This window comes from Lathamus discolor, chromosome 1, assembly GCF_037157495.1.
Source record: "Lathamus discolor isolate bLatDis1 chromosome 1, bLatDis1.hap1, whole genome shotgun sequence".
Lineage (NCBI taxonomy): Eukaryota > Metazoa > Chordata > Aves > Psittaciformes > Psittacidae > Lathamus > Lathamus discolor.
In genome coordinates, this window is record NC_088884.1 from 63,812,079 (window position 1) to 63,826,596 (window position 14,518).

General features: G+C 37.4%; 1 protein-coding gene across 1 annotated transcript in view; it reads left to right on the forward strand.

Moving 5' to 3' along the window:
• The window catches only part of HSPA4L (heat shock protein family A (Hsp70) member 4 like), a 28,978-nt gene that overhangs the window by 9,211 nt on the left and 5,249 nt on the right, over positions 1-14,518 (forward strand). Inside the window, exons 6-18 of the mRNA XM_065674435.1 lie at positions 1,493-1,626; positions 2,544-2,788; positions 2,878-2,954; positions 4,148-4,299; positions 4,807-4,913; positions 5,398-5,531; positions 6,806-7,008; positions 9,537-9,638; positions 10,139-10,276; positions 11,185-11,310; positions 12,429-12,536; positions 13,457-13,576; positions 14,016-14,177. Of these exons, the coding sequence (XP_065530507.1) occupies positions 1,493-1,626; positions 2,544-2,788; positions 2,878-2,954; positions 4,148-4,299; positions 4,807-4,913; positions 5,398-5,531; positions 6,806-7,008; positions 9,537-9,638; positions 10,139-10,276; positions 11,185-11,310; positions 12,429-12,536; positions 13,457-13,576; positions 14,016-14,177 (1,808 nt within the window). The remainder of the gene's footprint in view (positions 1-1,492; positions 1,627-2,543; positions 2,789-2,877; positions 2,955-4,147; positions 4,300-4,806; positions 4,914-5,397; positions 5,532-6,805; positions 7,009-9,536; positions 9,639-10,138; positions 10,277-11,184; positions 11,311-12,428; positions 12,537-13,456; positions 13,577-14,015; positions 14,178-14,518) is intronic.

Below are 14,518 nucleotides of genomic sequence, written 5' to 3' on the forward strand. Positions count from 1 at the left end.
GGAGACAATAAGAGTTTGAGTTAGCTAACTTCAATACGGTACCACTTCAAAATAGCTACTCTTCTTCTGAAATAGAGCTGGTATCTGTGCCTGCTTCTGCTGTCCCATGGACCTGCAGCAGCAATATTGGGAAGGCCTGAGCTAACTTCAAAATCTCCTCATGGTCCAGCTGCGGTGTGCACCTGACCTAAATTCTCACTGCTTGTATTAAATAGTAGTATAGGACAGTATTATCAGATGTAACCTGCATCTGACAGATTACAGTAAATATTTAATGTGGGGCTTGTGGAGAATTTTTAGGTTTTTCTTTTGAGCTTACTGGAAGATGGGTGTGTTGGAGTAAAACACAAATCATGGAACTATTAGAGAAACTTTTTTATCATAAGCTAATATTTATTTGAAGTGAAATACATTGAAGGGAAATTGGAAAGTGTGTAATTTTCATTTTGAACTACATAATCTGTATGCTGTGAAAGCTGGTTCTATATAAACTGCATTTTTATGGAGCTTTTTCTGAAAGCAGACTTGCTGATCATACTTGGAAACGACTTGAACTGTGAGGCTTTCCAAAATATCCAGATTAAGTTAAGTGTAAGTCTGTAGGACAATGGCAGCTTAAATGTGTGGAAGTCTTTTCAGCTCTAGCGTTGGCACAGCTGTTGTTTCTATAAAGCTATTTGTTTAGTGCCCTCCTCTGGTTTTGGTCAGTTCCAGGGCAAAGTATAGAAGTATGTTATACTTAATGGGAACTAAAGTTGGAGCTGTTAAAACTACCTTATTTTTACTTGATTTAAATCTTTGCTTTTAGGAATTATCAGCCAACTCTTCCAAGAGAGCATGCTTTTGAACATACTTGAATTTTTCAAATGAGCTAAAAAGCACTGACAATAAGGTGTTTCAAACGAAGGGTGTAGGCATGAAGGCTAATCTGTGTGATTTCATAGATGACAATGTGAATTTGGCTACAAGCCAGGTGATGCTGTAGCAGTGTTAAACCTTCACATGACATGTTTCCTCCCTTTGTCAGTGCAAAATGTTTTCAATGTATTAATTTGCTTTGTGATGAGCTGCTTTATATGTGAACCACCTTTCTTAAGCAGAAGGAAAAGTAACAAATCTGCTAAGTTCTTAATCTAGAAATTTAAACTTAGGATGGCACATACACTACTGACTTAAGTTAGAGCTTTGAAGGTGTGCAGCATGTGGTTATTGGAAAGATGTTAGATTATACAAAATACTTGAATGTCAGTTAAATGAATGAAGATGAGGTAATTTACAAGTAAAGCTATAAATCAGTCAGAAATAAAAATTAAGAAGGTGGCAACTCATAAGGATCAAAAGAGTCACAAGTTCTAGACCATTATGTTGTGTTTGAGCAAAGTAATGGAGGTGTGCAGAATGAGTAAATGTATGTAGTGTTTGTCTTCTTTTAGTGCATGCTTTACAGATGTGCACAGCTGTCCTCTAACTTCTGTGGCCTGGTGTTTTTCAGTTGCACTAGCATATGGAATATACAAGCAGGATCTGCCTGCCTTGGAAGAAAAGCCAAGAAATGTGGTCTTTGTAGATATGGGGCACTCTGCATATCAGGTTTCAATCTGTGCTTTTAACAAGGGAAAACTGAAGGTAATATTTTTAAGTCATACAGTCAAATCCCATATTCCTGAAGTATTTAATTGAACAGTACTCAAAATGCTGTTCCATGGAAGTTGTTTTGTTTGTGGTTTTTTTGTTTGTTCAGTTTTTTAAACTGAATAAATGTATAGCAAATGCTGAATACAAAAAGTTTTTATCTTTTGCCTATTGCAGCAAACCCGTTTTTAGAAAATGCAGTAATGAAGTATCCCAGGGTGTATCTTGAAAAGCACTTGACAGTCAAGCATACTCCACAGTTGTTGTGCCAAGTTGTATCACTGAAATATTTGCATATTCTGGTAGTCTCATGAGCATTGTCATGCAGCTGACTTACAGGAAATTGTTGAACTCCCTGAACTGAATTGTTCTGTGATAATTTTTTTTTTCCTGCCATCTGTGACAGTTCCAAATCTAAATTCAGTAGGACATGAAGTAAAATGGAACTGTCTTCACTCCCTGGTTTGGAGACTTTTGTCTGTGAGCTACTGATAGCTGAATGTTTCTGTAAACTTGTCTTGGGTAGCAGTATGTTGTCTGAAGTCATGTAGAAGATGATAGCAAGTTTTTCTGCTTTGGGTAAATGACTCAGAACTAGTAATGGCATGACAAAATAGCTATTGTAGTCTGCCTTTCTGTAGTCAGCTAGTAAACTGGGTAGGGGCTGCAGTGTGGTAGAAGATAACAGGGTAGATGTTACAGTAGTTTATCTGGGGGGTGGGGGTAGAAACTCAGTAATTGAGGAGTTGTTCTACCTGGCAACTGCATAGAAGATGGTGAGAAAACCACAAACAATTTTTCACTATCAAACCTGTTTTTAAAGGTGTGACCTTCTGAAACCAGTGTCTATATGAAAGCTATCTCTAACCAAATGTTGCCTAATTAGTATATGTTCTTTATCATCATTGCAGGTCTTGGCTACTACCTTTGACCCTTTTGTAGGTGGTAGGAATTTTGATGAGGCTTTGGTAGACTACTTCTCTGATGAATTTAGGACAAAATACAAGCTGAATGTAAAAGAGAATCCCCGAGCACTGCTACGATTGTATCAGGAATGTGAAAAACTCAAGAAGCTTATGAGTGCAAATGCTTCTGACCTTCCACTCAATATTGAATGCTTCATGAATGACCTTGATGTCTCGAGTAAGATGAACAGGTACTGTGTGTTACATTTGCTGAAGTGTGCAGTGAACCATGGCCTCTAAGTTGTCTTGTAATGCAAAAGCACTTTCCTTATTCCTGCAGAGCTCAGTTTGAGCAGTTGTGTGCTGCCCTTCTGTCCAGAGTGGAGCCTCCCCTAAGAGCAGCCATGGAGCAAGCTAGTAAGTAGGAGCTAATTTAGGTACTGCTTTTGGTTCAAGAACATAACTAGTAATCCAGTTATCCTAGATCTCTTTAATGATTATCTTTCTAATGTATTTTTGTATTTATTAGAATTGCAAAGCTAAGTACTGAAAAGTTGAATGTAAGTTCCATTCGTATGCTTGTCATGTATGCATGATCCTGTTCCTGCCTCATTTAGTGCATATACCACTCTGCAGCCTTGGTTTATTGACCCTCATTCACCCTATGCAATGGAAAAGGTTGGTAGTCTGAAAGGTTATTTTAGTTAAAAATGCAAACCAACCAATTCAAAACCATGATGGGGAAAAAGTATTACTCTTTACTGCAGCTCACTGGCCAGCCTGTTCCATATGTGATCCATACATGTCCTCACTGTCCTGAGAATTTGGTGGCATATTCTTGAAATAAATTATCTGAAGCATGTGCAAATAACATTTTTAATACTTTTTTGTCTAATATAGTGTAAAGGAGAGTTAGACTTCTGGAGGAAAAGGGTTTACACCTAATTTCAGCATCTTCAACTAGAAGGGAAGAATTCTGCTTATCTTTGTTGCTTGTCTAGATAGCTAATACAGGAAGAAAGAACCTGAATAACTCCTGAGCAGAGCTGGTTCAAGGACTGACAGTTGCTTGTGATTATTTCATATGCATATCTTGAATTTGAAATTAAAAAGTTACCCTGCAAGCACAGTCTAATGTTTATTAAATACTTTTAGTTAAGGGTTTTGCTTTTCTTCATTGGCAACCAAAATAAAACGAGACATAAAATGAGGCATACTTGGGTTTAGTTTTGTTGTTAATGTTTGGGAGGGGTGAGATACTGTCCAGTAGTGCAGGGCTGCCAAAGAAAACCAAATTTCACACTCCTGAGTTCATGCACACCAGGAAGAGGATGCATTTTAAAGAAGAGCTGTCCTCATTAATGCTTGGCTTCTGCATTATCCAGGTTTATGTAACTAGAAAACTTTGTAGTTTGCAGGAGGAACAAAAAGGTTGAACAGGACACATCATGACAAACCTGGATTGAATACCTTGTTGGCCACTGAATATATTCAGTACTTTTCACAGTGTCAAGATAATAAGAGAACTCTTTTTTTTTTTTTTTTGGTTGTCCAAAGACAGCTTTTTGATGTCTTGATGATAACTTAAGGCCATGCACTCTGTTTTCTAGAACTTCAACGTGAAGATATCTACAGTATAGAAATAGTAGGTGGGGCTACTAGGATTCCAGCAGTGAAGGAGCAGATCTCTAGCTTTTTCTGTAAAGAGATAAGCACCACGCTAAATGCTGACGAAGCTGTTGCAAGAGGCTGTGCCTTGCAGGTATAGTTACTGCAATACAACTTGAGTATTACTTCTTTAACATCATGAACTAATGAATACAACTAACCAGAAGCTGAAATAAGATACAGAATCTTGCTTGTTCTTTCAGCAGTTGATGACAGTGGCCATGTCATAAATGGTTGTTACATTCTAATAATAACGTAAATTATATGCACGTAATTCACGCTGTGTTAAGAGGATGGTCTTGTTAGAAACCTGTTAAATTTGATGAACCAAACTGCCCGGTTCCACTTCTATACAGCCATTGCTGTGTATCTTCACTGACAGTCACTGGGGAAGTAGCATCTGTTACTATTATTTTAGTTATATCAATCAGTTTAGTTAACTTTCTACTAAACATAAGAAACTACTGTTAAAAATTATGATAAGTAAGACCTCCCTGTGACCTCTTTTAATTGTAACCTTTTTACACTTGGGTATTAGTTACTGTACCTGCTACTTACTTGACTGCATGGATATAATAAAATTCTGGTCTTTGTTTTCTAGTGTGCAATTCTTTCCCCAGCTTTTAAAGTGCGTGAATTTTCCATCACAGATGTTGTTCCTTACTCTATAACGTTGAGATGGAAATCATCTTATGAAGAAGGAACAGGGTAAGTTATATGGTGCCTACTAGAAAGTATGTTTGTGTATAGAAAGAAATCTGTTGAGCTATGGAAAAGACAAGGCTTTGGCCTTTGAAGCTGTCATCCACTCAAACAGTTTTCATTTTCTTCCTTCTTTTTTTGTTCCTGCATTACAACTTTTGAATTCCAGTTAATAATTTGAAAGATATTTAATAATTGCTTATTATTAATAATTGCTTAATAATTGGAAATACATTTAATTAAATGTATACTGTACATTTAATTAAAAAACATTGGTGTAGAGTTGCTTAATCCTCAAGTATGACACAGAATGCTTAGTCCAGCTTTGGGAACTACAGGCCTTCAGCCTGCTAGTCTTGTCGTAAACTGACTTAAACTAAACTATGTATCCGCTTGGTTAGCGTGACTGCTGATCATTAACATCCCTTGATTTTCATTAACCATCTTTATGCTCAGTGGTTTAACCTTACTTAATATTTTAATGCTTTAGGGAGTGTGAAGTCTTCAGTAAGAACCATGCTGCTCCATTCTCAAAAGTCATTACTTTTCACAAGAAAGAACCTTTTGACCTGGAAGCTTACTACACCCATCCACATGAAGTGCCTTACCCTGATTCCAGAATAGGTAAGGGCATCTGAATAAAACCCTTATACAGAACTCCTGTTGATAATAGCGAAAGTGGTTCTCCTGTTTAAGTTCTATTACCTTCTGTATTTCCTCGCTTATAGAAAAGCCTAGGTTCTTTAGAAAGGCTCAACTTTGCTGCTTTGGTTTAGATGCATTGATCAAATGGTATTGACTTTTTTTGTTTGGTAGTTCCTTAAAAGTAATTAATTCTGTCACTGTCTGAATGCTTTAAAAGTCATAGAATGGCTTGGGCTGGAAGGGACCTTAGAGATACTCTAGTTCCAAAAATGTAGGTACGAAGAATGTAGTGCTCTATTGCTTGCTTTTTAGGTGCCTTTGTTTTGTTGGGTTTTTTTTTCCCCAACCTCTGTAAAACGGATAAGGTGGCTGTATGCCTTCCGGCATGGATTTTTCGAAGAAATTAGAGGAGAATAGATCTATTACACTAGACAGTTATCTGTCCAGACAGGTATCTGGCATGTCTCATGCCGTTAATTTGAACGTACAAGATGAATTTAATAAGCATCTGTGGTAGAGTCTAAACTATTAGATGGTATGAGTAAGTTTCCTGGTAGCTAATACTACCTTACCTGCAGTTATTAGTGTATTCCTAAGGGTCTTTAAACTAATACACAATTACATTTACTGATTTATGAATTGGATTGAAACTTGGTGCTACCTATTTAGCTGTCTATGCAGTAAGTCTGTTGTCTTTAGGAAAAATCATTCTTCTTTATGTGTGCACTGTCTGTGGTGCTTACACTCAACTTTTCAGAAAGTTGCAAGATGAAGTATCAATCTTGTTGCTTCCAGAAGCCTTGATAAGCACTGTTCATGCTCCAAGATGTGTAGTGCATCAGTGTTAAACAAATTTAAATACAGTCTTTTATCTCTGTTAACAATTTTTCTTTTTTTCAGTGCAAAATTTTTTCATGTGGACAAAGGAGCTTTTCAGGATGGAGTAGGCTCTTTAGAGCAATGGTTAGAGAAGAACAGAGAAGTAGAATACCTAATAAAGTAATAGCTTGGTTTTAAATTCTTTTTTATGAAATACAGATATAGCAAAAGCATCTTAACTAAGGAGATTCTAGTTTACATAGCTGCAGTTTATGTTGTAAAATCAATAACTAAGTAGGAAGTTTCCAAATAGTTTAAAGTTACATGAAGTTAAATTAACACCCTGAAAGAGTTACATTTCATTTTTTTTTTCCCTCTTTTACTATTTTTTGGAACAAAAATTAAAACCATCTTTTTTTTTTTACTTTCGCAAGGGCGTTTCACTGTTCAAAATGTGGGTCCGCAGCATGATGGTGACAATTCCAAAGTGAAAGTTAAAGTGCGTGTCAATATTCATGGCCTTTTCAGTGTGGCTAATGCTTCTATAATAGAGAGGCAGAACATAGAGGGAGATCACAATGACACTCCTATGGACACTGAATCACCAAATAAGAACCAAGGCAGAGATGATGAGCTGGTACGTAAACTTGTAAATATCTACACTCCTTGTAATTCTGACGAGAGCCAATAATAAGAGATTAAATCATAGTGTAAAGCTTTAGACACTTGCTGCTTCTCCACCCTTATGTTATTGTTTCAGTTATGTAACACATGTCTTCAAATTTATTACTAAGCTACTGGTGGCATGTGGCAGTAAAAGGAAAAAAAAAAGTTAAACCAGATTCTAAAGAGAAAAACTTTTTTTTTTTTTTCAGTGTTCTTTACTACCTCTGTACTAGTCTTAGTGTTATTTAGTGTTGCTATAAAATGGCAGGTTCATTTTTCCTCAAGTACGACATTTTCATTTGGTAAAAATATGTGGTATTTCTTTATATGTGGAAAACTTGTTCTTGGTAAACATCCATTCACTAAAGGCACTTCTACCAGCACTGAAGTACATTAAGTTTTTACAAACTGATTTGGTAGCTTATAGCGGAAAATTACTAGTAATAAATGTGCAGCATGTTTGTCATTAATACTGAGAAATTAGCAAGATAAACTTCATTCTAGTGTTAGGAGGATCAACTTTTTCTATAGTGCACTGCATGCTAACAGTAATGAGGTGCAGCTAGTACATTCGACACTGTAGAGTTGAGGGCTGGGTGTCAGGGAGCATGTTACAGCATGCCGTGGCCTCAGCAGCCTTTCTTTTTCCCTTGTGCCCTCCTACAGCTTGGGATTTTGGTTATGTCACAGCTCACAGGGGAAAGGAGATCACAGTGTAGAGAAAAAGAGGACAAAGCAGTGGGCAAGCTGTTGCCTCACATTCCTGCTGTCCTGGAGACTGCCAAGTGCTCAGGAGAGTGACCAGTCTCACAGGCTGTCAAGCATATACTGAGGGTGGGTGCCCTTGAGGAGTAAGGTTGGACAGAAAGCAAACATTCGGCAGCTTTATTTGGAGGAAGGGGTGAACACATTTCTTTAATTATCTTTTAAAATGTCCTTAGCAGTTTTTCCCACTTTAGGTGCATATACTACAGGAATTGGAGCAAGTGGTTACACAATTAGCACTACATAATTGATATAAGCAACTCCTGAAATACTGTACTGCTTTCCAGGAAGTTGAGTGTATTTATAATCCCAAGCATGATGCAGTTCCTTGTAGACAAGTGCTCTGCCTCTGATACTTGCATGGAAGTGAATAACAGTTCAGAAGGACAGCTCACATGTAATGTAATAGGTGTCCTGCATGTGGACGTTACTAGGATGAGTAAACTGTGTTCAGTACAAAAGTAACCACTTCCATCTTCAGGCTTTCAGTCTGTAGTCCTTCCATTCAACTAACACATCTTCTGTTTTACAACGGTGCTTGTCAGCAATTACCTTTCATTACTGAGGATGATACCCTCGACTCTGAGGAGGAGGTTTGTGGTGTATATATGTATTATTCCCCCTCCCTCCCCGCTTTAGCCTTTTTATGTAGGTAATAGTTCCTTCCAGTTGTTGCCTCTTCTGTGTGAACAGTAAGAACAGTATGTAAGGATATTTATGTATTTTTGTTCTCCTACTCTGAAGTGACAACATGTGTCTGGTAAAATTAGTGATCTTGATTTCAACTTTTATCGTTAAAAGATTGCTGAATCAGTTAATATAGCTAAAAATTAACTGTGCTTAGTTTGAAAATCCTTAAATAACTACTACTTGTGTCTTGCAGAACTAACTGCAAGATATTTTGCATTCATATGTATTTTGTGAATCCAGTAATTCCTTGTAATGGAATTTACCTTAGACCTTAGAGACCTTGGCTACAGCTCCATAGTCATTGATGCTCTGGATTTCCCAAGTATTGGAGTCACCCTGAAAACTTCAGGCTTATATTTGACTGTTATTTAAAATGTTTTGCAATGATGGCAAGGAATTCTAATACTTAAACTAAGCCGAGTGCTCAGCACAGTAACTGGCAATAATCTTCAAGATCCTTAGACTAAAGCATAGGTGAATTACAGATAAGTTTAAGTGAAACTTGGTTAATTTTTGAGTGGCAGGGAGGGAAGACAAGTTGGTCTTGTGCTCCAAGCGGCTACTATACCAAGTAATTTTTATGGTCCCATGAGACAGATGCAGCTAACAGTTACCAAATTCTGCTTTGGATTAAAAAAATTAAAGTTAAGATTGAAAATGGTATGAGGTGAAAGTTCTGGCTGTTCCATAGAGAACCTATTGCTATTGCCTGTGGTGGTAGTATGTTTCTAGAATGTTCTTTGCATACATTCTTATTTATTTCTAGTTTAAAGTGGAGTATTCACAAGGCTTATGTAATTTTATGATAGGGATGCATGGCAACTTAATTATTTCAAGGTGGACAGGCAGAATAGAACTTCCATGTAATTCGGGGGAAAGCTATGAATACAAGTACTCAATCGAAATGCCTGTTTAAACATAGTGATTCATAAAGTCTTAAGATTGCCTTGTAAATCCATATTTTGTCTGTGATATACTGTACTTGACATCAGTCTTAAGTCTTACAGCAGACCTTTGCATTCAGTTATGTAACTCTTTTTCTAGGATAAAATGCAGGTTGATCAAGAGGAAGGTGTTCAGAAAAGTCAAGCTGAACAACAGAACCAAGCCGATGAGGAAACTGAAAATGCAGGAACAGAAGCAAAAGTTTGTATTCAGTATTGATAAGGAAATGTAATGTGGCTTTCCTTACACTTGTTTTGCCCAGTGTGGTTGTTAATCTTACAAGGTGCAAAAGATGGGACTGTGTTGAGAGGAGTACAGCTACATTGAAATGGCTAAGTTAAGAATCCTATCTTAGAGCTTTCATGTTCAACACAGTATGTGACTAAGGCTTTGAAGTAAGCTTGTTTAATATAGTTTTATAATGGAGATTGAATATGGGGAAACATTATCAAGGAGAATATGCAGTGTCTTCAGCTGTTGAACAAGTTTTCTCAACAGCTGTTAACATGATGTTTAAAGAAATAAAATTCCACTAATTTGGTTCAAAACCAAGGTAGTGGTGATTCTGAATAGCAGAGGAATAATTAGGTGCTTCATTTATATATGATTAAACTGTAGCTGTCTTACTATTTTTGCCTTTTTTTGAGCACAAATGTGGTCATATTTCTATTCTTAAGTTTCTTAATAGTGTGTTTCTATAGGTTCCTTCTGGAGACATGCATGAACATCCAGCCCAGCCAAAGGCTAAAACAAAAGTCAAGAGTATTGACCTCCCTATACAGGCGAGCCTCTATAGACAGCTGGGACAAGATATTATCAATTGCTATATTGAAAATGAGGTAAGCAGCATAAACAGATGAGTACTCAAATGAATGTCCCTGGAAATAACTATGCAGAAAGTATAAGAAGCCATAAACTTTTTACCTAACTTAGAATTCTTTGGAGTTTGTTTTGGTTGGGTGAGGATTTTTTGGGGGTTGGGGGTGTTTTTTCCTTATTTTTTAAGTTTTTTTGATTTTTGTTTTTTTGTTTTGTGAAACTCACCAATTTCACTAGACTGAACTGCCCAGGTGCCCAAGTTTGACCTATTAGCCTGTCATTACCCAAAGTGTCAGTTCTGTCCTCAGGTAGGCAGATGTAGCCAGTGAAGGCTGCACAGTATGTTACAGGAATGCTAATTGTTGCTGACTGACCTGATGCTGGTCCTTTTGGTGCTCTGCAGAAGCTGTGTGCTTCACTAGATCATATTTTTGTCCTTCAAGTCTTAATATCAGTAGGGAAGTCTTATAACATGCAGAAAACTTGCCTTTTGGAAGGTCCTTTCTGAACTGTGTATCATGTTTGTTGAAGATCCCACAGGCATAAGCTCTTATCTGAAAGATGGTCAGTCTGAAGAATAAAGTCTTTAATAACTTCTGTAGGGCAGAATGATTCCTAGCAACTGCCAAACCACAGTCAAGACTTGTACTTGACTTCGAGTCCTGTCTGTTGTGGTTGGATCATAATTAATACCTGATCAGTTTGCTGAAGCACTTGCCAAACAGCTTCGAAATATGAACTCATTTTTTAACCCCGTTCCAGTTCTGCCTGCAGTAAGTATGACTTACATAAAAGTGAAAGTTACAATCAGTAACTGTGAAGTAGCAGGCTGCTTCTGCAAACTTCTGTGGTGTAGTGTCAAGAGTAATCATTAAGCTTGATATTTGAAATGCTTTTAATTCTTATATAAGCTTTTTTTTTCCCCTAGGGGAAGATGATGATGCAAGACAAGCTTGAGAAAGAAAGAAATGATGCTAAGAACGCCGTTGAAGAGTATGTGTATGACTTCAGAGACAAGCTGTGTGGAGTCTTTGAGAAATTCATCACTGAAGAAGTAAGACTTGCCTCTGTTTCAACTGCTGTAAAAAAAAAATGCCTTGGTACTTGTAAGTTCTCAACATGGGTTATGAGGCTGCAGGGATCTCTTAAATGTATTTTGGAATATGAAATTAACTTCACAGAAGTTAAGTTCAAACCGTGCTTGCGCCTGACACTTGACATGCTGACACGCAGAGTTCTTCATTGAGAAGTTTTTCAGTGGCAAGGAAAGATTGGAATGCAGGTGGAAAATAAAAACCCTGTGATGGGGTAGGAAAGCAAGACAGATCACTATGAGCTTCTAAATGGTGTGAGTGGACAGGATTAAAAAGAACAGAAATGGAGTGTCTGTAGCTCTGTGGTTTGTCCACTTTCAAGCGGGGTAAGTTATTGAAATGTCAGGTAAAGGTAATGAAGAAAACTGTACGCTAGGCCTCTGCAAAAGTAGCATTGAAAGAACACATCCTATAGTTGTGCCTCTGTATCAGCCATCTAAATGAAAGTGGCTGGTACACAAGCCACCAGCTGAAACAACTAATGTCCAGCAGCAGTTTTAAGGTCTGCTCTCTGGATTACCTGGTCAGCAGCACAGCACAGATGATCTTCCAGTCTAAGCTCAAGGGTGTGAGGCTGTCTTTCCCATACCACTTTCAAAACAATCTCTTGGGTAAGTTATGGGGATAGGTAAGATACTTTATTTCTAAACAATTAAAGATAACATCTTTGTTTATAGCCAGAAGAGTCCAATTAAAACAATTTTGCCTTCAACTATGTATATAGTTTCCAAATTTGTCTAGTCATCTTCATCCTGTGATCAGAGAACCTGTAAAGCAGTACTTCCCATGTAAAGATAAGCAAGAACGTTGATGTCCTTTCTTCCAAAATCAGTCCCGAAGCTATTGTAACTCCCATGAACTTCAGCTGCAAATCAGATTAATAAGGGTTCTCCTATCATACTGTAAAATCTTGGCTTTGAAGTAGGTTAATTACTGTTTTCTTTCACTGTCACTTTGAATACTCTGAAGTGATAAAACAGTTTTTTTTTTGAGCAGGGGCTTTCTTAGTGTGCTGAGAGGGTAAGGCTCATTTGTCATTATCTCATCTGACGTAGCGTGTCCCTAACTTGCTTCACAGGATGCGAACAAGCTGACCTTGATGTTGGAGGATACAGAAAACTGGCTTTATGAAGATGGAGAAGACCAGCCGAAACAAGTATACATGGATAAACTTCAGGAATTAAGAGTAAGATTTTAAGTTACATTCTAGAAAAATGTGTGTCTCTTTGGGGGTGGGGGCATTTACATAAACATATGGCTAAGTAACCAAAGCTCTTCTAATGATCGATGTTTGTGTGTGCTCCATGCATGAGTTTTGTAAATACCTTAACTTTTAAGTATGGACGTTCAGGTTTTATCTGAATGTAGCTGAGTTATGAAATGAACAGAATATTTGGAACTAGAATTTAGCTTTGATGTCAGGTGTGCTCCAAATTTGAAAACAGTCAAAATGAAGCAGACTGTCACTAGTGACAATGAAGTAATTGCTGTTGTAATTCTCTGTCAGTCTTGTTAAAATCTGAAAGAGGCTTTTGAGTAGTTTGACTCCTCTCCCAGGTATTCAGAATTGCACTCCAGAATATATGCTCTGGCTTTCCTGTTTTCAGTGGTCTTTTAAACCTGTATCATAAAACTAAATTTTTGGTCTAATATCTAATGATAAAAGTTGAAGAGTCAGATTTCATCTGGGGGAGGGCTAACTGATGGAAACAGCAGTATACATCCTGACAGCTGCTGCCTTGCCTGGGTTGCCAGTATTCAAGGGAAGGGTTAAAAAGAAGTGGAGAAAACAAGAACATTCCAGGATAACTACTTCAAAATTAAACCATCCATGTAAATCTTGCCTTGTTTCTTTTCTGAATGCCTTCTTCCAGATGTTAATTTTGGTGCAAATAACTGCAAAATAAGAAGCCAAACAAGGAGAGTCACTACTCCTGTGTTAAAACATCTGGGATTTTTTTGTGGCACTGAAGTAAAATGCAAAGGTTAAGCTCTTGAATGGGTGAGAAAAAAGAGTTAAAGGCAGCCTTCCTTCCAGTGCTGTGTTTTAGTATTAGACCCCAGAGTAAACTTGTATTTTATCATGACCTCTGTGCTTGTTTCCAGAAATTTGGACAGCCTATTCAGGAAAGATACATGGAACATGCAGAGAGACCAAAAGTTTTAAATGACCTGGGAAAGAAGATTCAGCTCCTTATGAAAGCAGTGGAAGCATACAAAAATAAGGTAGGGCAAACTCATCGGGGAATCAACTGTTAATGGGTGTTTCAGTTTGGCTGTATTTTTTTGTTTAAAAAGAATCCTATAGGATTACCTGTTAAGCTGCTTTAAAATGGCTGTTGTGCTTCTCCTCCTGAGAACTTGTAAAACCGTACTGAGTTGCTAGCAAAAATGGCCTCTTCATGAGAGAACATAAATTAAAGTCGCTTTTTTTTATCATCAGTTTCAAAGCTTCATTACTGTCCTGCACTTGAACAGTGTCCACTTAAAATTGGCATTTCAAATGTCTAAAAATAGTGTCCTGTCTGTGGTGTTCTGCAGTTGTTCCTGATACTGAGCTTGTTTAAAAACTACTTCTATCAGGCTGTAGCAATGTTACCATACTATGTGTCAGTGAAATTCTTAACTGGCTGAGAAACATTAATTACTACACATCTTTCCTTAGGATGAAAAATATGATCACCTAGATCCTGCTGAGATGGAGAAGGTGGAAAAATACATCAGTGAAGCAATGAATTGGCTGAACAGCAAAATGAATGCCCAGAACAAACTAAGCCTAACTCAGGATCCAGTTGTCAAAGTGGCAGAAATAGTGACAAAATCCAAGGTAAAAAAATCCTTGCTGCATTCTACTAAGTTTGTCCCTAAACAAGATTCTGGCCTCTGTATTGAGTAAGAATATTATATCTGCAGGGATCTTACAGCTATTAAAAAGATTCATACAGAGAGAACAGTAGTTTTACTGATCTTCAGCTGTGGTTCTTGATTACAGCAGTACCTCTGCATAAGCCTTTTAAAATAGCCCAAGTTACAGCACCAGGCTTAGAAAACGCACTGCCATACAGGCTTTTAACAGACTGGCAGCTCTTCAGCTAGTGAAAGGTTTTATTTTAAGATGGTAGAACTGAAAAGTTCTAGTCCTTGAAAATTAAATTCCAGGTCATTAAG